The 27,984-nt window shown below is 35.6% G+C and overlaps 1 protein-coding gene across 1 annotated transcript in view; it reads left to right on the forward strand.

Moving 5' to 3' along the window:
- Positions 1 to 479: 479 nt before the first annotated feature.
- LOC118742043 (latent-transforming growth factor beta-binding protein 4-like) overlaps positions 480 to 27,984 on the forward strand; it is a 104,516-nt gene continuing 77,011 nt past the window's right edge. Inside the window, exon 1 of the mRNA XM_036474010.1 lies at positions 480 to 716. Coding sequence (XP_036329903.1) covers positions 480 to 716 — 237 coding nt within the window. The remainder of the gene's footprint in view (positions 717 to 27,984) is intronic.

The following is a 27,984-nucleotide window of genomic DNA, read 5'->3' on the forward strand; positions in this document are numbered from 1 at the left end:
GCAAAAAGCAAAATTAAGTTAAATAAAAATAAGAAAAACAAAAATGAGAGCTGGAAGGTTATGCTGACTTGCTGATACAGACATACGTACATAGTATGTAGGTGCGCCTCTGACTGCCCACTATGACACCAACGTGCTTTGTTGTCGCTTATGCTTACCAGCTGACGGTCAAGTGGTGCTGACCAAATACTGCCAGTGTTTGCACCTCTGAGTCCAATCGAAAACCACCAATTCAATAAATTCTCTCCGATGTGTTTATGTGCGTGTAATGACCGCCAATGTACATGTGTTCGCCGCACACAGAATGCCACTATCGCGCGCGCAACAACAACAACAGCAACCAAATGCATGCTTGCTGCTGCTGACACAAAAGTCAAGAAAGCGAGCATGCAAGCAAGCAAGCAAATATTGGGTAGCAGCAGCACCAGCACCACCATCAAAGCGAATATGAGTGAAATAAATTGACCGTGCGCGCGATCATGGTGACGCGTCTGTCGTCGATTGCTTTGCTATGCTGCGCCAATAGCGGTGAAGAGGTTCAAGCGGTCCGCTCGCGCGCTGCCTGCCCGCTGGTCGCCAACGAACAATGCCACACAATCAAGGTGGTCGCCGGATCGCTACAAATGGTTGGTCTGTTTGTTGGCGAAGAAGCGCTTGCTCCCACTGCAGCCAGCGGCGAGCGGCGGCAACTGACTATTGCATTCGATCGGTTGACTGTTTGACTCTTTACGCTTTCAACTTATTTATTATTATTTTAGTTGCTATGGTTTTTTTATTTGTTTTTTTTTTTGTTGTTGGTTCTCGATTGGTTTGTTCGCTTGTCGTTTACTGCTGTTCTGCAAGTGCAATTTGCCAATAACTTGTGGTGTTTTTGTTCGTGTATGTTGGTGTATGCGCGTATGCATGTAATTGTAGTTGTTGTGATGCAAAACATCAGTAAACATCAATAACATGAAAAAATATATTTTACATGTATCACTTCATTTTGTTTGGCAATGAAATCATTTTTGCAGAAGAAACTATGTAGTATTTACATAAAGGACCGGGATTTGGATTTAACACTTTCACACTAAAATAAGGCGCTTCTCATCTTGCGCTGATAGTTATCCTTAATTTTTTTTTCAACTTCGGTATAATGTTTCTATTATGGAAGTAATGGAACGATGCTTGTTTTCACTGAACACTTGGAAACATCTTTTTTACGAACGGCTCACAATTGGATTACAGTGTAGACGGGGAATTTTTCAACTGACCCCAAATTGAAAAATCTATTCGACTAGCATAATAAAACTATGCTGAGAGTTCGTTTCGGTTTTTTCTGAAATATACTTCGTTGCAGTGATCTGTGTTGTGGCCAAAGACAGGTGGGAAGACCTACAATCCTGCACGGTCTGTAAGAGTCTGTGGCCCACCTAATATGCAAAACGTACTACACTTCTCATAAAACTGGACAGGAGGGATTTGTCACGACTTACTGGCATTTTCACACCTATGCTGGAAGACTAGGACTGGAGCAAAACACTTCTTGCCGCAGCTCCAAATTACTTTGTGCAGAAGAAATAGCAAATCAAATCTCCCGTAGCTGCCCAACACTCTGTAAGACTGGCTTAAGGTTTCCAGAAAACCCCCTTTTCTGCATTCTAACAGTCATAAGAGGTATTAGCCTACTGCAGCTTCTTATATTCATAAACTACACGGCCTGTATCTGGGATAAATAAGGAACTTCTGCGGCTTTTCTTATTTTCTTCTCTTCTTCAGTTTCAGATATATCGCAGAAGTTCTGCACACCCTCTTCCACTGAGATATCAATCACCACTTGGTTTGCCTGTCCTCAATCTTTCTTAGCTTAGAAATATGTAATTTGCAGACTTCTCTTAAAACAAAAACTTCAACCCGAAAAACACCCGCTAAATATGGAAGTCAAATCCACCTTACGAATTGGATTTCAGTCCGAAAAATTCCTAGACTTCTGGCACAAGTAATTTTTCAGACGTTCGCAGCAGATACTTCAAAGTGCTTATTTCTGCTGGAGTTTATCCTGATTAGACGCTTTGGACAATTTAAATCAAACTTTTTTTTACAAATGAACAACATACAATAACAAGACAAACCCCAAATACGTCTTCCATACAATTTTATTTGTTGAGCAAAGGGCAAAAGTTTCAGTGTTTGTATGGAATAACGGGAAAGATATCCAGTAAGAAGATACAATGCAAGTAGGAATAGTATTTTTTGTAGTGCAGCTTGTTGTTATCGGAACGTATCGAATTATGCAAATCGATTAATGTCTATTGAGTTATCGAAATTTATAGACACAGAAAATTAGTTGTCGAAATTTACGGATAGTTATAAAAATATTACGTTATAAAAATTTACGAGATTATTGAAATTTTCCAGTTTGAGAAATGTATTGAATTATCGAGAGCTAACGAAATTTATCGAGTTATCGTAATACATCAAGTTCCTTTTACTTATATAGTCCATATATCCATATATACTGATTTACTGAATTTTGTCGATTTATCGAATCAAAGTTTTTGGAATTTTCAAAATATACCGAGTTATTGAAATTTCGCGGTTATATAAGTTTGTCGAGTTTTATTGTGTTACCAGAGTGTAACGAGTTAACGAAATTTGTCGATAATTTTGGAGAAATATGGAGCTATCAAATTAATCTAGTTGTCGAAATTTATAGAGGTATCCAAATTTTATCGAGTTGTCGACTTAATATATCGACATATATAAATTTTTGAGTTATTGAAATTTATCGAGCTCTCGAAACGCACAGTTATCGATGATTATCGAAATAAGTCAAGTTATCTAATTTTGTTGGGCTATCGGATTTAGGTAGTTATCGATATGTATCAGATTATCGAAATTTATCGAAAAACTGGAATGTATCGTGTCAATTCCAAGTGCTCCAAAGACCTTCAAAGATATAAAAAAAATTGTGTAATATTTTGTACCTTATAAATTAAACGACGTACTCAGTTAGTTAACCTCTTCAGTTCCAGAAGTTCCTTTGCTCTTGAACCTCATTATTGCTTCTCTCCCTCTCTTGGTCGAATGAAGAGACGACATAATCATCGCTATGCACAGGTCTAGGCTAAGGTTACCATTCAAAATCTTTGAGGACTTTTGACCATATTTTCAAATTCGTCTCACCAGGAGTCCATACCTATCTTGAAACCACTACTTATGTATTTTAAGCCTCTTTTTTCTCTCCATTGTAAAAAAAAAGTCGCCTCCGTCCCCTCATCTCTCGATAATTCCCATTTTCTTAACCAAATTCGGAGTTTCGCTTAACTAAAACTTCACTTTTTGCCTGTTCATATTCCCAAATAATTATCTCCATTCAATTGCCAACTTTCTAGAATTCCGACCTGCTGAAATCCACACCCAGTTAACCCATTCGCCCGGCATTCTAAAAATAAACGCGACCATTTAAATACCATTTCAAATCACCTCAAAAGCAACCAACGCACTGCATGCTGCAGACAACACAAAAACAAGCAGTGACATGCATTTGTCTTGTTAAACTGTGTAAATCAATATCACAATGCAGTGAGAGATGTTGCAGACTAAAGTAGTAACATGGAAATGGAATGAAACGAAAATTGAAGTAAGTTAAAAAAAAAAAAAAATAAATGGGACAAAAACAATTTATTTGCGCAAAATAAAAATAAAAAAAAACAACTATACTTTGACAAGCCAACAAGCAGCGGGAGCTACATAGAGACAATTTCTGTAACAGCTTACCACATTTAGCATTTATAGTTTATTTACCACACATCTTTATATGTATATTTGTATGTCTTTAGGTGTCTGTTACTTGTTCATTTCGCATTGAAGACCAAAGCAAATGTTTCAAAAAAAAATATATCGTTACAACATTTTGTCTCACAGCGAGGTGTTAATTATCGGACGCAGCATCTGTGCCAGTGGGCTTTATAGGGCGACATAACTACGTTGCATTTTTTATTTATAACACACATATTCATAGATAAGCATATACAGTGGCGGTCAAAAATGATTTAATGCTGTTTCGTTTTTAATATTTACAATGTTTTTCACGCTAAATTTTTTATTTTTATTTTTTGATATTTTTATATGAAAATATGGTTTTAGCTTTTAGAAAAAATCGCATAAATCACACTTTCAAACTTTATGCAAAACTGAGAAAAATTCCACAAATTTTAATCTAAATTTCGAGCTTTTCGACCAGAATGATTTTAAAATTTTTGGGTATGCAGTTAACAGGATTATTAAATCTTAGTAAAATTAGTGCAAGTTTTGAGCGGCTAAAAATCGCACTAATTTTTAATAATTTTTTTTCTGACGGCTTTTTCGGTTTTTTTTCATATAAAAAGTGAAATTTAGAAAAACTGCCATTGACTTTTTTCGCAAAAGATCTTGCGCATATTCTTCCACAAAAAATTCATGTCTATATGGAAAAAAGTGCAAAACGCCGTCAACAAAATAAAATTATTAAATATCAATGCGATTTTTTAGCCGCTCAAAACTTGCACTTATTTCGCTAAAATTTTATAATCCTGTTAACCATACCTGCATACCTAAAAAATTAAAAAAAAATCTTGCTTAAAAGCTCAAAATTTAAATAAAAATTTGTGGACTTTTCTGAATACTGTATAAATTTTTAAAGCGTGATTTATATGGTTTTTGTTCAAGCATTAACCATATTTTTATAAAGGAATATGAAAAAAATTACAGCTTGAAAACTATTTTAAAAATATTAAATACGAAACATCATTCATCCACTTTTGACCACCACTGTTTTTTATGTACATCTGTATGCATGTATAGCATATAAACCAAAGTCCTTGCTTACGCCTGCAAATACTCTTTTGTAGTGTAGCTGGCAGTCAATGTCCATTTCCCTATTTATCGCCGCGCATGCGCGTACCACGGTGGTTGAACTTTAAGCCATATTTAATTCCAACTCGTACGCGTAGCCTGCCAATTATGCCTTAGCGCAGCCGTTGGCCGCAAAAGAATGTCTTTGTACGTATTTTTTTTTACATGTTGAAGAGTGCGCCCGCTGCAGCTGTCGCAGCATTTTTTTCCTGCTGCATGTTGTCCTTCCTTTCTGCCTGTGTAATTAATATTAAAATATTTTCGCGCACAAATGAATGGCTTTAATTTGATTTCGCTTTTGCTTACCTCTACCTCTATGCACAAGTCGGAGTTCTTGCAACCAGCTGCCTATTTAAGCCTACGCTCATTACTTAGCCGCATTGCTTGCTATTTATAGCCACCGCACAGGCCACCACTCGCGCCACTCAATTCCGAGCGGGTATTAAGGCATTTTTTTTTTTTAATTACCACAAATAAGCATTTAAGCTGCATATCGACGACAAGCAAGTTGCTTGTTGTCCTCCTGTCAATTGCTACACATTTTTTGTGAAGTTTGTTGGATTTTTAAATTTTTTTGAATTGGATTTATTTTGCATTTTTTTCTCGATAGCATTGTGTAGCCTGTATTTGTTGGCGCTTATTTTGTAAGCGACAGTTGATATTTAACTTCTGATTTTATTGCACTTATTTTTTTTGTTTGTTTCTCATGTTTTATTTATTTATGCTGGTTATGCGCAAAGTGTACTATAATTTAAATAATTGCTTAATTGTGAGATAAGGTGTCAGAGCAGCATTTTGTGTACAACATATGCACATATGAATGGTCGCCCCAAGTAGCGTTGTAAGCGTCAAAGAAATTAATTTTTGCAAAATTTAAAAACACTTCTTTCATAGTCCACATAAGGCCATTTGATTTGGTTTGCTACATTTTAGGCGTAGAAACCTTTAATAAACTTGTCTTTAAAAAATAAAACATACACATACAAGTATTCCTTTAAGTTAAGGAAGGTAAGGGTAGGGTAGAAAAGTGCGTCGGAATGACTCATACTTCCACTCGCAGGTAGATTTGCCCATTGTGAATTCCCTCTATGACTGCCATAAGGAGGCACATCCTTCTAGCCGAGGTTTATCCATACAGGTAGTATAGAGCCTCTCAAACCTTTTACGTTCAATCCCCCTTAGTAGTGGGAAGTTATCCGCTTTACTGATTTGCATTTTCGTGCCGTGTCCTGCCGTCTCGTCGGCTATTCTTCCTCCTTCTAATTGTCCAGGAACCACGTTGAGGGAGGTTTTGACGTGGCCCAGTGAAGCCAACGTTGCACGTTGCTTTCGACTTTACCAGCCTGGAGCCTAACGGTTTCAAGGTCACCTAGCTGTCAGCGAATATAGTGGCGTTTCCTGATAGAGACTTACTATCCCGTGTGCGACAAGCCGCCTTCTCTATGGCAAAGATCTCCGCCTGCAAGACACTGCTTTATAAGGTAGGCGATATGATTACCTTATTTGAAAATCCATGGAATGCAAACTCGGGCTGACTACCTTTTCCATCTTTAAGCCATCAATGTAGATGTAAATATCATCATTTACCGTCAGGAGGCCACTTTTTAAATCTTTCCGGGTTGGAAAATATATGGGAATCATAAATCTAAACTCCCAGGATGGCGTGAGATAATCAGTTTCAAAATCTGATTCCCCTGTCTAAGGGCCGACTTTGCGGCTGCATCTGTCACTAACAGGTCGGTCCCGTTCGCGATCTTTCATTGGCAACTTACATCAATTTTTCATTCAGTAAAAATTTGCATATTTGAAGAGGAATGGCGAGAGTATCCCTTATGGCTCTATCAGGCAATGTCGTTCCATGATGCGTGACTTCGTCAGCCTTGCAGTTTCCCTGAATGCCGCAATGGAAAGATAACCAGACAACGTGTGCTGAATGTATGAGCCATCTCGTTGAGTGATCGGCGGCATTGAGCAACTACTTTTGTATTCAGCGGCATATTTCCCAGAGATTTCTTTGCCGCCTGGCTATCAGTGAAGATCTATATATTATGACTAGGAATCGTATCATACTGTATCAGTGATTCAGCCCTTGAGATAGGCATCAGTTCCGCTTGATAATCACTGCAGTATTTTGTCAGGAAGGCGAAAGGTGAACGATAGGCCTAACTGTATAAACTGAACACCCCACCACCGACTCTTTATCCGTGCTTCGATCCGTCCGTGTAAACATGGAGTGATCCTAATTTTCTAACTGTGTCCATTGACCATTCTTGCATTGAGGGAAGAAGAGTCGTGATCCTGGCCTTGGAAGTGTGGTTAGGTGGGATGTAGCCGGTTGTAGGAGAATAGGTAAGGTCGCTCAAAATTCTACACTGACCTGTATGTGGATGCGTCCGTTTCTTGGTCACGTTGAGCCTATTAGCGGTACTACATGCCATCTTTCTTGCATATGGATCCGTCAGGGGAAATGCTAGTAGAGTGTTAAGCTCTTTGGTGCCTGTTGTCTTCATGGCTCCTGTTGTCATTAGAGAAGCCAGCCGTCGAACTTTGTCCATTTGCTTAGCGTTAAACTTTTTACTGAGAGAATCTCACCAAGCAACTACCCCGTAGAAAAGAATCGGCCTTACCATCGCGGTGTAGATTCATGTTACAATTTTCAGCTTCAGACCCTAGAGAAACTAGCTTTGTGAAAATTGTCGCTTACAAAGTTATTTGAGACGAGCATTCGTATATTGAACGGTCGGAAACCAAATTTCTTAGTTTCTGTCCAAGCTGGTTTAATAAAATTATTACGTTGTTTAAATTTCAAAAGCATATAAAAATTGTTTCCTCTTGCACTTTTAGAACAAATAGCCCTTTTTAAATGCTTTCTTCAAACTCTTTAAATTTCCGTAACTACTTTTTTTAACTATTTGATTGCGTTGGTTGTTTCTTCCATTTTTCAAACTTGATATTTCAAATCCGTTGGTATAACTAATATAAATTATTTTAAATTTGTTTAGAAAAAATTTAGGTTTCGTTCTCAATAAAGTAGAAGTGTCTAGATCTTTGAAGTTTTACAGCATTCCGTACAAAAAGTATTCCAAACAAAATAGCTTTACTAAGATCTCTCGACATTGAAATTATCCGATCATTGAAAAAATAACGCCAACAGGAAACGCAAAAGCGCTACTACTTGCCAAATATACAAAAAAAAGCAATCAAAAAACCTCGGCGTACCAGTTACTTGCCTCATCGTATAATACAGTTATCTGCACAAATATGTCTGTTGTTTACTACAAAATTGGCTGAAACGCTTTGCCAGCAATGACTTAACTCACTGCTGACCACGACTAATAGCCACCACGTCGCTGGCTTTATTAAGGCAACCAACTTAACTAACTACTTATCCGGCGGAAGTAAATCGCTGCAGCAGCGAACGCACAACACGAAAGATAGAAACGTGGAAATCAGCTAGGCGTGTTGCAGGCCTAAGACAACTTTATATGGCGGCAAGCATTGCGAGTGTGTGTGCGCTGTCAGCCACCAACAGAGTTCTTTCACACTGCCGCCGCTGAGTCAACAGCACCTTTTGGCTGGCAGCGTTTTATGAATTTGTTGGCTACGCAAACCTTTTCGGTAAACTAAGAAGTCAGCAGAGGCAAAAAAAAATGCTTTTCTGTAACTCTTTGACAGACTGTTGGCGGACTGACTGGCGGACTGGCTGACTGGCGGACTGATTAATTGAGGCCTTCTATGCAATTGGCTACTTTCGGCCGTCCGCTAGCGTCATCTATTGCGTGCGTGTCTCTGCTGTTGGCGATAGTCGCAAATGGCATTGCTTGCCTGTTGTATAACACAAAATATTCAACTGCCGTACGGAGTGTGTGCATGCGTGAGTATGCGTGCCAGCGTTGATTCGTTGCGTTTGCGCATTGTATGTGATCTGCATAAATTTATGATTTTCAGCGCTGCTTTCCCCATTTCTTTCGTTGAACGCCAAAAAAAAACAGCACTGCTGCAATCGTGGCTGCTTCTGTCACTCCGGCGGTTGCATGGCTAACTTTTTAACACATACAAACAAACAGATATCTACAAACATTCAACAGTGCAAACATTTTTAGTATTTATTACTTTGGCATTGCTTCGATTGCGGTGCGCTCTGTTACCTTCATTGTTAATGGCTGCCATTTTCGTGCATCGATTGAATTAAATCGATTTTTATTTTTTATTATTTTTGCTGTTCGTTTTCTTAGACTTCATTTCCCTTTTTGTTGGTATTTACTATTGTTGCTGTTTGCTGTTTTGTTGTGTTTTTCTTTTTCTCATTTTCAATTTGTAGGCCGCACAAATGCTTTTTGCCATTCATTCCGCTTGCCATCGAGTGTTGGTAATTGATGAATGCGCTTTGAAGGAAATTGTGGATTTGTCTATGTGCGCGCATTTATGTATGTATGCGCAGACCTGCATGCGCATGCGTATTTAGCTTTTATTGGCGTTTATGTCCAAATATCGCTGCCAGCAACATTGCTTGTGCCACCAGCAAAGTATGTGACTTGCATTCCCACTTTAACGTAAATTTGGCTTTTGTTTTTAAATATTTCTCTTGGCATTTTTATTACACAATTGGGTTTTTACCAATATTCTTGAGGCCAAATATTGATTGACGAATACGTAGTAACTTGCTTTGAGGAGCTACTATTTTAACTGGAAAATTTAAAATGCTCGCCAATACGCTGTCAATATGCGTGTGTCAGTTATAACTCTGCGATGCGTGTTGCATTTAAATTTATTTCGCAACTATACTATAAGAAATCATTTCCAAATAAATATTTTTTTAGCAAAAATTTAAAAATACGTTTGGTATTTTATTCGACAGGCCTTGATCAATAATGAAATATTTTATGATTTTTCGGGTTTCTTCAAGAGTTTTCTAAAGGATTTCCAGACATTACGGGATTTTTTCGAACTTTCGAGACCAGTCTAGGTTTCAGTCTAGGCGATCATTTCGGAACCTATTCACGGTTATCTCAGCGCCATTTCGGAGCTATTTCAGGACCATTTCGTGAGTAGTTCTGGGCCATTTCAGAACAATCCCAGGACCATTTCTGGATAGTTCATGACTATTTCCGAAACAGTTTAGGACTTTTTGAGACTAGTTCTGTTTCACTTCGGGAGTACTTGAGGACCATTTCAAGACCATTTCGGAATTATTTCGAGACTATTTCAGGAACATTTCGAAACTATTTCGTGACCGTGTAGGGACCGTTTCAAGGCTTGCTAGAGAGAATTTCGGGACTCAGAAATACTTCAGGACAGTTATGGGGCTAGTTTGGGTTATTTCCAAACTAGTCACGAAATTATCCTGAAATAGTCTCGAAATAGGCCCGAAATGGTCCTGAAGTAGTCCCGCAATGAAACAGAACTAGTGCCGAAAAGTCTTAAACTAGCCCGTAAGTAGTCATGACTATTCAGAAATGGTCCTGAGATTGTCCTGAAACGGCCCAGAACTACTTCCGATGTCATATTTTACGCATCAAATTTTACGAGTTGGTACCTGCTACCCACGGCGCTTTTCTTTTAAAAATCTTTCCCATATGTAACCAATTTTTGCAAAAGCAGTCGCGACATAAATGTTTTCTATTTCTTCAGCTACGTTCTATATGCATAATACATGTTTGATATTCATAAATATTTGTATACGATTAGTATAAGTATTGCCTTCTCTATTCAGCTTATCGGTACAAATCCAGTAGCATTAACTTGTAATCGTATGGGGAATAAACCTCTCCTTCACTCAAATGAAGGCCTTCCTCAACTATAAAATGCGCAAATATTTATTTTTAGCTGCTTACCAAAACACAAAAGTGCGCAAAAAGCAATTTGCTGTATGGAACTACTATGCATTTTTCTAGAATTAAAAAGCAGCTTGTGCCTACTTAAATATTTTTAAATGCATTCTTCAGCTATACCTAAGCGCACACACACATGCCAACACAGCTACAACACACACACACACACACACACACACCACTTCCCACACAATTCACAATCAAGTTCGCCACAACAGTTTTTCGTTTCATTTCCATACCAGCAACTACGTTTTTTTTTCGCTTACCATCTAATCACCTGCCCGTTTCAGTTGACTTGTGGCCCACTTGCCCTAGCACAGCGCAATGGCAGCAGAGCGCAGCAATTGCAATTGAAATCGCTATTGTGCATTGCACTTGCTGCATACAAATCGAAAAAAAAAATGCAGCAAGAAAACAACAACACCAGCAGCAGCAAAAAATCTTTACATTTTAATAACACCAACAACCAAAATAGCAGCAACTATTTAATACAATAATACCGAAATACACACATTTGTATATGTAATATGCTTAATAAAAACAAACAAACAACGCAACAATTGCCATGTTGTTAGTTAGTTGTAGCAACAAGCACGTTTCCACTTGCCATAAATAGGCACACACGCCTCGTTGCCTACCAAACATTGCCACATTGCACCACTGCTGCATTGGGTTAGGTAAAGTGACTTGCTTGGCTATTTGCGTGCTAGCCTACCTGCCTGCCTGCCTGCTTGTTGTTGGCGATTTCTTGCCTCTACTTATTTGGCCAAGTCGCTATAATTGCAACAATCGCACAACACTCGAGCCACCACAGGAAAGATACAGGCTGAGTTTTAGCAGTCGCTGTGACAAAGATCGTCATCGCATGCTTTTGAGCACCAAGAAAGGGTGAAGTGGAGTGACAAAGACGGCAGCAGCAATGGTGTTGGCGTTGGCGGCGTTGCGGCTCATTGCTCTCACAGCTGCTGTTGCTCTTTCGCGCGTTGGTTGACACACTGCAATATCCAATCGATGTGTCGTCATGTTTGTTCAACTTTATATATTTGGTATTGTTGTTGTTTACCTGCTGGGTGTTGCTACATTCGCAATTGCTGCTTGCATTGTAGGCGGCTGGCAGTTGGCGGCTAGCAGCTGTGTTTTGATTTCGTGCCTTTGCAGCAGGTGAATTGCATTCGCATTTCTTTTGTGTCGCGTTGCTCGGCGCGATGCACTTACCTTTCGAGTTCGAGTTCACTTACATAGACTTTGAACTTGCTGGCTTTGGGGGCAAATTCCTACAATTTCTAACTCTTAGCTTTGGCACGTTCGCATGCGATTTGATGCGGCTGCTGTAATAATAGCGTGCGCTGCTTGCGACATTTATGTTACGACTGCAGGCAGACAGATGTTCTCGTATGCCACTCATTATGTGTGCGCTGTGTGGTTCACGGGTTCGTTGCTTAAGTCTTTTGTTGTAAGGCACAACCCTTTATTTTGTGTGCTTCGGATCTATTTTATGTGTTTTTATTCACTTGCTTTTAGCACAAAATTTTATTATAAAAATCTATATTTAAACAAAACACTGTCAAATTGAGAGATTCAGGTGAACTTTAAAATTAAAGCTGAAATATGCCTATTCAAACTTATTTTGTATGGAAAGAAATGGGCAGCAGGAGATTTTTAGTTCAAAAAGAGATAATATTTAGTTTGTATAAATATTGACAATTTTTCAATGCGTGAACGTCAAACAAGTGATATATGTAAATATTAAAGATATTAAACGTAGTTCTAGTATAACTTCTGTACTAGTTTATACCTAGTTGCTTTGAAATTAGTTTTATTTTGGTTTTTGTCTTAAAAAAAATGTGTGCAATTTTTAGTAGCTATTTCGCAAGTACTTAGTTTAGGACCAGTTGCTAAACTAATATATTTCAATGCCTATTTCAGTCAGTGTTAAATTTTAAGCATAAAGATTTCAGTATATTTTCCTTTATTTGAAACACCTGCAATTATGGAACAGGTACACATGCAGATCCTTTCAAGTGTCAAATTTTCGAATATACCAATAGCCGCATATCTTCGAAAAATGTTGACACTTTTCTTTTGACTACCAAGAAGCAATAATTTCTACTTCTTATTTTTAAAGCAAAATTTAGAGAAAAATTTTGTTTTGTATTTTTTTTAACAAAACACAAACGATGAAATTCTTACTTTTTATTTCAAAGACCAAAAATTAAGTAGTCCACCATTTTTCGGAATTCTTCCAGGCTTTTCTCGGTAATTTTCGGAACTCTGTGGATTTCCGCGAAGTGTTTCGAACATTTTCGGAACCTCTCGGTACCTTTTCGTAGCTTTTCAGCATTTTTCGAAACCTTGCGGCATTCTTCGTGAACAACAGTGTTTGGTTCAGGGGTTTCGGAATCTTTTCCGAATTTTCGTTTCGGAGTTTTTTTTAACTTTCCAAAATTTTTTATCACATTTTAGGACCGGAAATATTTCATAATTTTTAAGGATTTGTCCAGACTCTCCACGGAGCCTCATCTGACTAAAAACTATTTCTTCAGTTGTGTACTTAAGTAAGTTGAAAACTTTTCAAAACTACTAGCCACTTCTTGCAAGTCCTACAGGGACTTCCTGCCAGCAGGCAAGTAGTACCATTGGCACGCCCATGCCACGCCACACCGTGCTATACCGTACCGCAACAACATATCTATGCCTTCCCCACACGAATTTTCAGCCACACAGCAAAACTCGCGTCGTCAATCCAATTCACTTCAACGCCAGCCAAGTTGTGCCATAAATTTTCTTGTCGCTTTGTGGCTTTTACACATTTCACTTGCGTTTAGCAGCAAAAGGGTTGCATTGGCAATACAATTCCTTTTTTCAATTTACTACTCCCGTTTTTTTTTTTTGTTTTTAATATTTCTTCAGCTTATTTTTCTAGAGTAGACGGCATTTTATCGCTCGCTTTATAGCAAAATAAATATGCGCAGACATACACTTTCATAAATTTTCTTAATATTGACATTTATGCCAGGCAATAAAGAGGCGGTGTTGGCGTCCGACGCTTAAACAGCGGAAGTGTTGTGGTAGCGAAATTATACAATTTTCAGTCGTATGCAAGAATTAAGGTACAGAACCCTGTGGTGTGTTGTAAGTGTGGCTGTGCTTGGTTTCACCTTTTTGGCTGTCAATGTGATGGATATGTATTTTGAGGTTTGCCGGGAGTCTTTGATGCGGTTTTTGGTGCTTTTCAAGATTGAAAACTTTGCAAAATGGATTTTTTGAGCTTTAGGAGAGAAATTTTTGAGTATAATTTGTCTGCAAATCATAAATCTCAGGCATATGCATAGATATCTATTGTTTACTGGAAGAACGTCATAACTCAAAGAAATTAAAAAAATGTGGAAAAGGTTTTAAAAGTTCCATACGCCGCTACTTTTTCTGTTTCATGGCATTGAATTTTGTTTATAAAAACTAAATGGCAATGTATTGTGGAAAGAATTCAGGGCTACACAACTCGCCGTAATACAACTCGTCCTTGAGTACAACTATTTTGAATTCAATTCTCTATATAAAGTTTTTATTAATCCTGTCATATTTGATTGCCCTATATTTTTATCTAAAGTATATTCAAATATTTTAAAATGCTTTGTATGTATATATATTCAGTTTACTTAATAATTTTTTTTCATCTCTTTCAGGTAAGCCAAAATTTCCAAAATTATATATCCTTCCTTTATATGCGTTTCGGGGCATGCACATACATGCTTGAGTTGAGCGAGCAGCAATAAAGGTAATGTAAACTAGCAATTTATGAAAAAAAATCTAAAATTTCACATTTCTAATTCAATCGTATTTTTACGTATTGAAAGAAGAAAAGATAATAGCGCTACTAACTCAAATTTCCATACTAATTAAATACCTTCTATAATGCAGCCTATGTTGGAAGGCATATTTGCTTTTTGCGTACCGTATCTGACCCTCTCTATGTCCAGAAGCCAGAGACATTATCCAGAGGGGCTGAGGTGCAACGTTTTCAAAATAGTCTCAACTTCAATGTCTCGGAGCATATTGCTTGCCGTATATGTAGTGGCTTTCCGTCAGGGAATCATTATAGATATTCTTTATAAGACAATCTGACTTCTTAATAGTAAAAATCTCTACTTAAAAGACACTGTTTATTGCATCCACCTCAATCTAAGTCTCCCTTTAGCGGTTACGCCTCTAATAATGATTTTTGTCCAATGTGCATATGTTGGGCTAAGATGTACGAGTACAGGCCGAAAAGCGACCACTGTGATGTCGTTTTATTAGGTCAATGTTATTTTCCGAACGTTAATCTAGAAACGTAACTTGTTATTTAGTTAATCTACTTGCAGTTCGCAAAGTTTCATTGAACTAAGGTCAAATACTACAATAGCTGGATTCTGTTGTTTTCAAGCCTGGGAAGATTTGATGATCTATCCATTTCACTCACGCCACTGCCTACTCTTTGATTCAATATTAACCCACCAATATATCAGAATCAGAATATGTTTCAGAACCGAATCATTTTCCCACTTGTTTCTCGATGGAGTGCTTGATGTGAAATGCTGGTATAGCCTGTGTAAATGGAATGTCGTATTCAATCCTTGTTGGAGTGGAGCTGCATATTTTTCGGTGACGCCACCTCAGTCGTTGCTTCTAGCAGGCTAGATGAGATAGTGATATCCGATGAATATGTAACAACCTTATTTCTTGGTATAGATACAGTTTGCGTTAACCCAGCTCCCGTTTAGGGACCTGTTAAGGATCGTTTCGGGACTAGTAAGGAATCATATAGAGAACTAATCACCACATTTTCGGACTAGGTTTAGTTCACAATAATTTTGGGTCAAGTTCAGGATCATTCCGGTACAGTTTCAGGACTTATTTAGAACAATTTCGGGACTAGTCCTAGATCATTTTTGGACTAGTAAAAGGCCATTCGAGACCATTTCAAGGCTTATTTGATATGATTTCTGTAAAAGTTCACCACTACTTCAGGACCGGTTCAGAGATGTTTCAACAATTTTTCGGAACTATTTAGTTAAGGACTATTTCGGAATTAGTTCAGGGCCATTTCGAAATAAAAATCGGGACTAGTTCGGGATCATTTTATAACTAATAAGGGACCATTTCCGGACCCTTTCAAGACTTGTTCGAGAAACTTTGGGACAAGTTCACAAATTTTTCGGAACAACTTTAGAAAAATCCCGATATAATGAGGTTAACGTTTGATTTCTAACTCAACCTATTTATGTACATATCGTGGTTTAAAGTACAAAACCGGGTATCGTGGTCCTGAAAAAACTCGTAACTTACATTTGTGCCAAAAATTAAATTTTATCACCGTAAACTCCTGACACCAAGCCTCATCCATTTATACCCAAACATCGATATTTAGTTTAGTAGTTAGGTAGAGATAATTAGGGATAAAAGAGGGAACCGTGTTGAGGGTTTATTCCCTCTAATAAAATTTTGGCAACTTCACATACGAGCTTCTGCATTCTCTTGATACGCGGCTTTGAACTTTAAACGACGACATGTCCATATGCAACGGGATCACCTTGCGCTCACGTCTTTTTTATGTCGCAAGATGGATCCAATCTTGCCTTACACTTAAAGTTAAATTATATAAAAGCTAATATTGCAATATAAAAATGTTTAATTAGCCGGCTAGCCGTGGCAAACATACATAGGTCCTGGGCTCTAATATTAAAAACAGTAAAAAATTGCATTACTTCATAACTTTCGAAGAAAAAGTTGTCTCATTTTATAAAATAAAAAGATGTTTAAATAGATAACGTAACAGCAAAAGACTTGGACTACAAAGTAACGATAGCTAATCAGATAGAGTTAAGAACTCACCATCTACAAGTTGACACAAAAATTTCACAATATCAAAGGAATTTCCTCGAAAACAGCGACATAAATAAACACAGCAAAGTACAAAGGCAATTTACAGTAGCAAAAAACAAAATTCAAAAAAAAAAAACAAAGAACGCAAAGGTACTAAAGCAAATAGCAAAATATAAACTGCGCAAACAAAGTGTCCTATGTAGCAGAACAAAGTGTGCCGAATGTCGCTTGCCTGCAACAACAACAGCAATGCAAAAAAATATATGCACGCCATCACCACAGACTCCAATGAACTTACGTACGTACTTCTACAACGTCTACCGTGTCACTGACTGCTGACTAGTTAAGCCATTACTTGATGGTGTAGAGTAACCTACTGTGTGTAAGAGTTGGAGTTGATGCCGCTGCAGAGTAAAGCGCGCAAACTTAGCAAGGAGGACACGTACAGGATAAATTAGCAAATATTTGTATTGCTTTGTGTGGCGGCGGTGACAGCAGCGGCAAAGACACAAGTAAAATTAAACACGAAAGCAAAGGAGGAAAATGAAAAATATGAAAAACAAAATGAAATGAATTGAACAAAGCAGTATATTTCTTATTTACTTTTCATGCCAGCAAATAAAAATGTTTCAAACAAACTAAAATTAAAAGGAACAGCGAAGCAAGCAAGCAGGAATTTCACATTAAAATTGTTTACCTACTTCCAGGCGACCGTGGCAGCCACTTGCGCCGCGCCGGTTGAATGCAACTTAACCTTGACATTTTCAAGCGTTGCAACGTTTGCCAGGAGCTTAGCTGGACGGCTGAGTGGTTACGCTGAAGCGCAGTTGAATTTCGCTGGGTAGAAACTATGCAGAAAGGGATTGGTTATGGGTAATCTGGTAGTGGTGTATACAACGTTGAATGGTAATATTAGATGTTGGGGGAAAGGGAAAAATTTGCTTTTTATATTTGTGGCTTGTTTTTAGTTTTACTAATAACACAGAGCAACACTGATTTTGATGCGACAAATCTTAAATTATTTTTAATAGACTTTTTTGTGTTAATTAAGAATCCGTGGGTATAAAGCTTCCATCAGCTCCAGATTTTGATTTGAAAATGAGGTCAAAAGGTCACAAAATCTCATTTTTCGCAATATGTGAAAAGCTCCAGCAAAGAAACAAAAGGAGCCAAAAATTTAAGATATCATTAAAGATTTTAATTTATATAGCAAATAATTTATTAATTAATTTTCCAGCAACTATAAAAATTGCCAGCAAATGGGGCCAAGCCGGTCGACACTTCGATATATTTCCGATAAATATTAGAGGAGGCACCGATATGTTCGTCATTCGCATGGTAATTCAATCCGAACTACCTAAAAATGGCGTAATTCGCTCCCAAAATATTGTATGGCGAATTAGGTAATTCGAAGGGTAGTTGGATGGCGAATGACGAATGGGAGAGCGTCGTATTAGGCTTAAATTAAAGCTAGAGCCCCCAACTACTATTCTCACAAACACCATCCCTGCACCTTGTCTTGATGGTCACTCATACTCATTTACTTTTTTTTTCGTATAACAATAAAAAATACTGGAAAATTGTGCTATTGAAAAAAGTAAGTGCGCCTGGACCTCACTGGAGAAGTGAAACTTACGTTACATACCTAGTTTGCCTCATAGGCAATATTCATATTTATTTATTTACATACATAATTATTTACGTACATACATACATCTGCGTTTGCTTAAGGTTATATTTTTTGTCTTTTTTCTGTCAGGATCCCTACCTCTACTCTGTTCGTTCTAATTACATTTACGTTATTCTGTTCTCCTTTATCTTAATTTTTATCTTTATACTCTATCGATCGCAAAATCGATAGTAACATCCATCGAAATATCGATAACAAACCCGATAAAAATATCGATAAAAAATCGATAACAAATTGGATACAAATATTAAAAGCAAAATCGATAACAAAGTCGATGAAAATATGGATAAGAAAATCGATAAAAATATCCATAAGAAAATCGATAACAAAATCTATAAAAATATCGATAGCAAATCCGATAATAATATCCGTAAAAAAAGTCGATAACAAAATCGATAACAAAATCAATAACAAAATCGATTAAAATATCGATACCAAAATCGACAAAAATGTCGATAGCAAAATCGATAACAATATCGATAAAAATATCCATAACTAAATCGATACAATATATCGATAACAAAACCGATAGAAATATCGACTGTTATATCAATTATTTCGGAGAGTCCCGAAAATCTCTAAAATCTCGAAATAGTTTCCACATTGAGTCTCTGTGTCTCTATCTATATCCTGTTCTCTACAATTACCTTTATTTTATTCTTTCTTCCTCAATCCTCATCTTAATTTTTATCGGTACCCTCATCCTCGTCTTTTCTCTATATTTATCTTTGCTTTTACTTTTATGTTTATCATTTTCTTCATCTATATATTTTTCTTCACCTTTACCCTTATATATATATATAAGTAAAGTGTTTAAATTTACCTTGATCTTCATTTTAGCCTTTATCTTTACTCATCTTTGTTTTTGTTTTTATTTTTACCTTTGCCTTTATCCTTTTCTTTATCTATTTACGTACTCACATCTGCTGTCATTCTTGTATTGTCTTTTTCTAAGTGTTATTCTTTAACCTTCTATTAGCAAGTTTTTGTGTACGATTTTTTGACCACGTTTGCTCAAAATCTTGATATCTGAATGTTTTTTAATTTTTTTATTATTATTTTATTTATTATTAAAAGACATAAAACAGATAAATTATTAAAAAAGTTATATAAAAGCAAACGGCTATTCTCGTTGCACACGAAGCCAATAAAATAGATTTTAAGTCTTGGACAATTATTTTAAAACAATTATCTGCCGTTAAACCACTTCTGTCCCATCTGTTAAGCTTCCATCACAAGCCAGCCTCACTGAAATCGCCATCACTGTGCCTTTCTCATCCACAAGTGGCGTAAATATGTCCTTCAATATATACGTTGGTTGTACCGGCGCTGTCGCTGACATTTCATTACTCACACAATGCTTGCCGCGACAGAGACAAAGCCAATATTTTTTACTTATGTACTCCGCCGGCTGTTCTACTACAATGCCGGCACACAGTGCGCATGCTTTTGCTGTTCTTCCCTTTTTATTGTTGTGTTTTCCCCAGTACGATCGCCTACTCTCCGGCACATTGTTTATCTTTTGCAAATTCCCATGTTGTTGTGAAATCCTTTTTGTTTGTCTACTGTGTATTAATTTTGTTTTTATTTTATTGTTTTCACTTTTGTGTACTTATTGTCCTGCTTGTCGACAAGCCAAGGACCATTCCTCCACAAGCGACAACGGCGGCAGTGGCGGCGGCTGGTATAAAGGCACCTTCAGCTCGATATCTGTTGTGTTCATTTGTCGTTGAGTTGAACTGTTTTGTTGACAATTTTTATTTATTTATTTACTTTTTTGTTTTGTTTGCTGTTGTTTTTGTCTTCTCCTACAGTTTTTGTTTTTTTTTTTCATTTGCCTCTTTGCCATTGACTTTTGTCAACCTGGCAGAATACATTTCCATTTTACAAGTGCACTGCTGTAGTCTACCTCTCAGGCCAGATTGCACTAAAAAGTGCGTTACTTTGCGAACGTTCACACATTATTCATTGTCATGGAATTCTACACTGCAAAAAAGGTGGAATGAGAATACTAGATATATTAGGTAATATTAACGGCAGCACTAAGAACTCAAAAGAAATTGGACGTTATGACGTTTACCTGTTTAGTCAAATGGTGAAATGAAAGAATTTTTTACCGCTTTCAAATAGAATTTTGTTGAAAGCAAACTCGATAACAATAAAAAACGCACAGTTCTATTCGACGGTATCAATATCAGTGACGATATCGATAATGAGAACGATAAGTTATCGATTAAAAGAAATTATCATAACTACAGTGATAAATAAGCCGATAACGAAAGCAATTAAAAGTATCGATTACAGTAGCAGTGACGATTACAATAACAATATTTATAGCGAAGCGATTATAATTAGTAATTATCGATAACACCATCCATCATAGTAACGATGACGCTTTCGGTTTAAGTGCTACAGAGAATAATAATGTTGATAACAATATCGACAGCAACCGTAAAAATTATGGGAATATTGAAAGCAAGTTTTGGTAGCGATGAAGATATCGATAGTGAAAACGATAAGAATAATGATAGAGATGACTATAATGAAAACGGTATATACTGCTGACCACAGCGATAAATAGATCGATAAAGAATTTCCTGTAAAAAAAAAAACTTTGACGCAAAAAAAAATTGGATTTTTAGTTAGTTACGGCTTTTTGTATTTCAGCGACGATGTGTGTGAGATATGGTCTTTCTATATTAAATTAACGATATGTAAGTACTTCGGCATTCCATTTATTATAAAATCTGTTCCCTGAAAATATTTTCAGTGCACTAAACCGATTGTTCATTTATTTATTCATTTTCTATTTTCTGAATCAATATTTCCCAACAGCTCTACCTAAAAATAAATTCTTCAAGTAGTTCTTTAGGCACAGTTGTTCCGTCCAGTTGCAACCCATTCATACAGTCGCCGCCATGGCTATGTATCAGTGCCGTCGCTTGTTTTTGCCAGTACAAATGAAGCTATTTAGGCTTTATTGTTTCACAGGCACATTTTTTCACTTCAAACCGCCTAGAGAATGCGCCCAGGCAACCAATCACTTGACAGAGCTTAAGTTGAAATAAATACAAAGATGGCACTACCCAACTGAAGGCATATTAATCTTGTAGTCAAACTAGTGGATAACTTTATATAAGTAGGTGCATATGCTCAGTAACACACAGCAAGCCAATGACAGCGTATATTTAAGTCGATATATATACATCTGTAGACATATATGTAAATATGTGTTGCGTAAATCCATTGAAACTTAAATCTCCAGATTTGTATTGTATTAAATGATATACGTAACAGTTTTCAACAGTCGACGACTTGTGAGCACTCAGTATCCTTTATTGAGTTGCAGCGAATATGTTCCCACATAATAAACCATCGCATGTGTGCATATGTCCTTGCATCAGGCGCATATGTGCTAGTACCTACTGCTTAACAATATCGTTTATTTCGCTATCATTTATCTATGAAAGTATCTAAAAATTTTTGTACTTTTTTGTACCTTACCTGTTCACATACATAAACACATACACATATACATATGTATATTGGTATGCGTACATCCACTTCTCCACAGTACTCGTATGTGGCTACATATTTCTCTTAGCTACTTAGTAGGCAGACAAATGCGCCTTTTTAACTGTCATGTCTAATTTCATTATCAGCTTGTTATGATCTTGAAAACCTCATTGCCTTTCACAAAATGTGGACAAAGACAACAGCAGCCGCAACCGGCAACAACAACAATATACACACCAGTAGCAACAACTTCAGTGAAATATGTAATAAGAATAAGCGCATCTACCAGGAATATATGTATGCATGTATGTATAGCACTCTAGTTGTGCCAGCAATCTAGTTTGAAGTCTCTTTTATGTATGTGCGTATGCATGTAGATGTGTATCTCCTCGGCAACAATGTATCGATATAAAGACATATAAATACTTCTTCTTGTTTATTGGGAATTTGTGATTTCTTGCTTCCTTATGTTCATGATCGCATATCAATTTCAGCAAAATAATATTCTCATTGATTCTAATCGCGCTTCTGGTAGCACTTCAGCAACGACAGTGATGTGAGCAGAAAATTTAATCAGCTGTGTTGTAGAAGTAAGTATCTATGGTATTTGTAAAGGTTCTTAAGTGATATTTTGCCTCAATATGAAATTAGTTTTGCAAGTCTCTAATTAGTTCAGTTTCATTTTTTGATTTCCAATTTTTAATAACTGATAATAAATTTAGGTTTTCTCTACACTTTTTGAGACTTTCCCTGGATAATTCAAAGTTTTCGGAGATTTCTCTTTTTTGGAATTTTTCGAAACCTCTGCATTTCCCGTTAATCTATTGGGGCTTCTTCATGTTTAATTTTTCAGTAAATTTTGGAAAATTTTGAGACTTTTAAGAACCTTTTTGTAGGGTTTATAATTCTTTAGGCATTTACCTGAACTTTATAGAATTTTGTTCTGAAATTTCGGGAACTTATCGAGATTTTTCGGAATTTTCCTTGGCTTTTCGGATTTTTTTGGCATATTGTAGAGACTTTTTGGAGTATTCAGATTTTCTTTAGAATGTTTCGTGATCTTTCGGAATGTTTTTAAGATTTATATAAGTCTTCGGTATATTTCGGACACTTTTGGGAACGCTGAGAAACTTTCGGAAATTTTTTTGTAGTCTTTTGGTTACTTTTCGGAGTTTTTCAGATTTTCTTCACGAATTTTCGGGATATTTTCGAGATTCGGGCGCTTTCGGAAGCTTTTCAAAATTTTTGGAAATTTTTAAGAATTTTTTTGAACTTTTCAAATTTTTTTAACTTGTTTTGTGTTATTTTCGATATTTTTCAACTCTTTTCGGTATATTTCATGCACTTTTGTGGCGGTTCGGAAATTTTTTGAAAGTTTTTTGAAATTTTTCTAACACTTTTATATTTTATTCAGAATATTTCGGGATCTTTTCAAAATTTTCCAGAAGTTTTTGCTGTTTTTGAGTATTTTTCTGAACTGCTCAGATTTTCTTCAGTACGTTTCGGAATATTTTCGTGATTTTTGAAATTTTCAGAAATTTCGGAATTTATATTCAAGAATCTTATTGAGTTTGGAGCCGTTTTTAATGAGAAATGGTTTTTGTGATTTTTTTGTACTTTTTCTTCAGAGCGTTAAGGGATGTTTTCGCGACTTTTCAAATTTTTTTTAATTTTTTCTGGAACTTTCGCGGCTGTTCAGAATCTTTTCTGTTTTTAATGATTTTTATAAATATTTTGGATTTCATTTGAGATTTTTCCGAATCGGAAGTATTTGAGCTTTTTTTGGGATTTTCGGGACCTCTCTGAAGTTTCCAGATTTTTTAAGAACGTTTCGGTACATATTCCGTTTTTGGTTTTTAATTTCTCAGATAGCTTAAAGTTGCGTACTGTCAAGCTCTTCATATCTTTGGAATAAATATCACTTTAAATTCCTTCTACAGAATGAGATTCTAGCAAGGCTTCCGAAAGCTGATAAATACGGTTCCTAAACATTTTCTAACACATTTCAACACCACTCGGATGTATCGTTCTTTTAATCGTGCATACTGTCTTTCAACCTACTCAAAAATGTTGAAAAGAATAAAGGCTTTATAATTTTGTTTGGGATTTTCAAATTCTTTTCCTTACGAAATGTTACCCAAACAAGGGTGTATCTATTTAATAAATATAACAAAAGTAAAATTTCAATAATAAAATTAGTGATTCAGCCCTCAGCCTCGCCTACTAAATACAAATCAAGGTAGATATATTTTGTGCTGTAACTAACTGACTACAAGCCGTGCATTTTAAATCCACTTGCATACCTAAGGACTTCTAAGTATTTGGCGCTTTTTACGCGCGCGAGGTAAGTCGCATGCAGTCATATGGGCGGTAAACCTCAACTCAACTTCTCAGCAAAACAGCTATAGCAAACCGTTTGGTGGCTTGCAACTTGCCTTGCGATTTGAAAGTTACAGCAGCAACGAACGATGAAAAGTCGAACTTTTGCTGGTGGCTTTGAAGGCGCTGCTAGTTATATATTGTATTAAACTAATGTAAACAAAAGCAAATAGAAGTAAGAAGAAGCGATAAAAGCCTGTTTGTTGTTGCTCTTGATTGCACAGTTAAACAGTTAGAAATTCAATAGCTAACAGCAGCAGCAGCAGTAGCAGCAGCAACAGCTATAGCGGCTCCACTGCATGTAGCAGGCTTGAGTGTAGCTGCTAATGCACCGTCACACACACACACACACAGACACACCTCCAGCAGAAGCTGTTATTTGTTTTCTTTTATTTTTTTCGCATTTTCGTTTGTTTTGTAATTGACTGTTATTGCACAAAGTTGCTTGCTGCACTCAACTTGCACTTGCAGCAGAACAACCAACCAGTTACCAGTTTTAAGCGGATTAGAAGGCTTCAACAGCTTTTGGTTTGGTAATTTTCCTTCATTGGCGGCGGCTTCTTCGTTGGCTGGCGTTTTGTTGGTTGGTTGGTTGGTTGGTTGGTTGGTTGGTATGCCCGTTGATGGGTTTTCGGATTAGCGAATTATTGACAGAAGTAGCACAGCGCTTTTGTAGCAACAGGTTGTTGCAATGCAATTAAATTTGAAAAACAGAAAAAATTCGTTGCGGCGCTATTCGCTATTCGTATTAGTGCCTTTTCTATTTCTTTTTATTATTGTTATTTTATTTTTTTTAAGAGCCATAAAGCCAATCACTTTAATTGATTTTTATTGCTTCGAGCAAGTGGAAAAAAACGGGCTTTGCATTCAAATACATTCTAATACTCGGATTTAACGCGCCTTCGCTTTGGCACCGATACGCTTTTGCTGCAATTTATCTTCGCCTGTTTTCACAGGAATGCGGAACCAAACACGATTTGCTTGGGCTTGCGGGTGTTTATTTAAATTGTTTTGGCATTGAGAATTTCGACTGGCGTTGCGTTTGACCTTGGCTGGTTGTCGTACGTGTATTGGAGTAACTAGTTAAGATGCAGCAGACGACGTTGTAGCAGATTTTTTTGATTTATGTTGAAGGATATGTAAATTAAGGAGGCTAAAAACTAGAGCATAATAAAAATCGATTCATCAGCATTTTCGTTAAGCAACGTTCGTTTTTTTGTGTTGTTTGATACCCGTATTGTAATATTTCATTTCTTTTATCAATTTAGTAAAAAAAAAATCAACAGCTGGCAACCCTTTATGTTCGGCTGTAAGCATTCCAAAACCTCTTCACTTTGATACCCATATTGCAAAATTTAATATATGTTATCAATTTAATTAAATTAAAATTTTCAAACATGTGGCAACCTCCACTACAACAATTTTGGCTGTAAGCCTTTTTAAACCTTTTTCTTTTGACAGCCCATATTTTAATATTTACTTGATCCTATCAATTTACTTAAACTGAAATTTTCAAACAGGTGGCAACTCTGTATTTTTATTCTTTCTATATTTTAGGTTGGACCTCTAGCAATATAGCGGTGAAAACTGCATTCAATTTCATGCATTATTTTTCGAGTGATGCGCGTGCAAACATACAGACAGACAGACAAAAATTATAAAAATTGTCGATTTGGCTTGTATTGCTTTAATAAATCCCTATATTAATTTTTGTTTAGTGTCTATATATATATATGCATATCGGCCTTCTACAATTTTTTTTTATGTGTACAGATTTCGGCCTAAGCCTTTTAACCTATAAAACTATACCGCGAGATTACCTTTCTTTTTGATTTTTAAAAGTGACCTCCTCATTCGATGGATCCCAACTACATTTTTGTTTTTCCATTTATTTAGTATTCCTTATAAGCAGTTGTTCATGATATTTTTGCAGTTGCTTTCAATATTGTTGTTTTAATTTTTTTTTGTATTTACTGGCACATAAATACATACATACATATTTGTATATGTATGTAGTACTTCATTGAACACCTTCTTTCTTTTTGCCCATAACCGGACATGCCAATGCCATGAGCTAGCAGAGTCTTCAATAAAAACTTATTGGCAGAAACTTTTACGCCTTGCGGCACGAAATTTATACGCATTCGCACATAAACACATAAATATGTAAATTTGCATGTATAAATTTTAATACAGTTCTACGTAAATATTTACTGCTTACAAGGCGGAAGTGTTGCACGCAAACTAGCAATGCTGACTAAGTTCAAAAAAAAGTATAATTGTGTGTCTCACACATACAAAAACAATACTTATGCATTCACAATTTTTTACTCACGCTCCATTGATTTACAGACTTTTAAAAATGAACGCCCGATTTTCTAGAAGCGCTGCTAATCTGCCTTTATACGCATACTTTGATCTGCATTACATATAAAAGTTTATATCAAAATTTTTTCCCTTTAATCCAGTTGCTTGATTTTCATATTTCTCTAGGTAGGTTTTGAATTTTTTTTTTTTAGCTCAAGGAGGCTTTATCTTCTTCATAGTTTAAAGCTGTTAAGATCCTCAGGCACATCATACTTACATGCATACATACCAGTGTGCGTTCAAGTATTGTGTATAACAGCTACTCATTTACCTTGACAGCTGTGATGCGCTTCATGCACACTGAGCACAGTTGTCAACACCGTAACGAAATGGATCTTGTTGTTGCTCACTTTTATGTATTTTTTTTTTTCATTAATTCATGTTTAAATGCAATTTTTTAATATTTTCTGACATATTTGTAACGACACTGAGATGAAAACTGGTGGAGCTTGTAGACTTTTCATAAAAATTTGTAATTTTTTCATTGAATTTACTGTTATTTTAACGGTTAATGTTTTATTTCTTTTTTAATTGTAATTTTATTTTATCTTTTTAACGCATTGCATTTTATCTTTTCTTACATTTTTATTTTTTTAGCATCATTTTTTTAAATTAATATTTTAGTTTTGTATTTTATTTTATTACATTTTCTTGAATTTTTTGTCCTGGTACGGAATTTGCTTTTATTTAAAAGTTTTTATTCAACATTCTTTTATTTAAATTTAATTTATTTGTTATTTTACTTCACTACAATTTATTTGTTAAACTATAAAAAATTGAATGGCTCTTTATTTTATTTTATTTTATTTTTAAAATTAAAAAAATTGAATATTTTTTTATTTTATTTCGTTTAATTTTATTTTTATGCTATGTTGTATTTATTTTTAATATTTTCAATATATTTTTTTATTAAATGCTTTTTTTTGTTTTGCTTAATTTTATTTAATTTGAATAAAAAAAAATCACGAATCACTGAATTTATTTTTGTTTCTTAAAATCATTTTATTCGAATTTATTCCATTTCTTATTTGACTTTATTTTATTTCCCTTAACTAAATTTTTTTAAATTTTATTTCATTTAAATAAAATGTATTTTGCTTTATTCTATTTTATTGTTTTTACTTTATTTTAATAAATAAATCCTAGTTTTTTTATCTGTTCTCACTGCTTTTTTTCATCTAACATCATTTTATTTAAATCTTTCCCATTTTTTATTTCCCTTCATTTTATTTTTTTAATCTAATGTTATTTATTTGAATTAAAATTTATTTTGTTTTATTTTTCATTGTACTCAAATTTTTAATTACATTTTTTTATATATTTTATTTTGTTTCCCCATTTACCAAATTTTCTTTTTACCACGTTCTTTTATTGTATTTCATCTTATTTAATTGAATTTTATTTACTTATTTTTAGCTTGTTATAAAATATTATTTGTGCTATTTCTTTTTTATGTTATTTCAT

Source organism: Rhagoletis pomonella, unplaced genomic scaffold (genome assembly GCF_013731165.1).
Source record: "Rhagoletis pomonella isolate Grant_MI unplaced genomic scaffold, Rhpom_1.0 Rhpom_scaffold_00006, whole genome shotgun sequence".
In the NCBI taxonomy this organism is placed as follows: Eukaryota; Metazoa; Arthropoda; class Insecta; order Diptera; family Tephritidae; genus Rhagoletis; species Rhagoletis pomonella.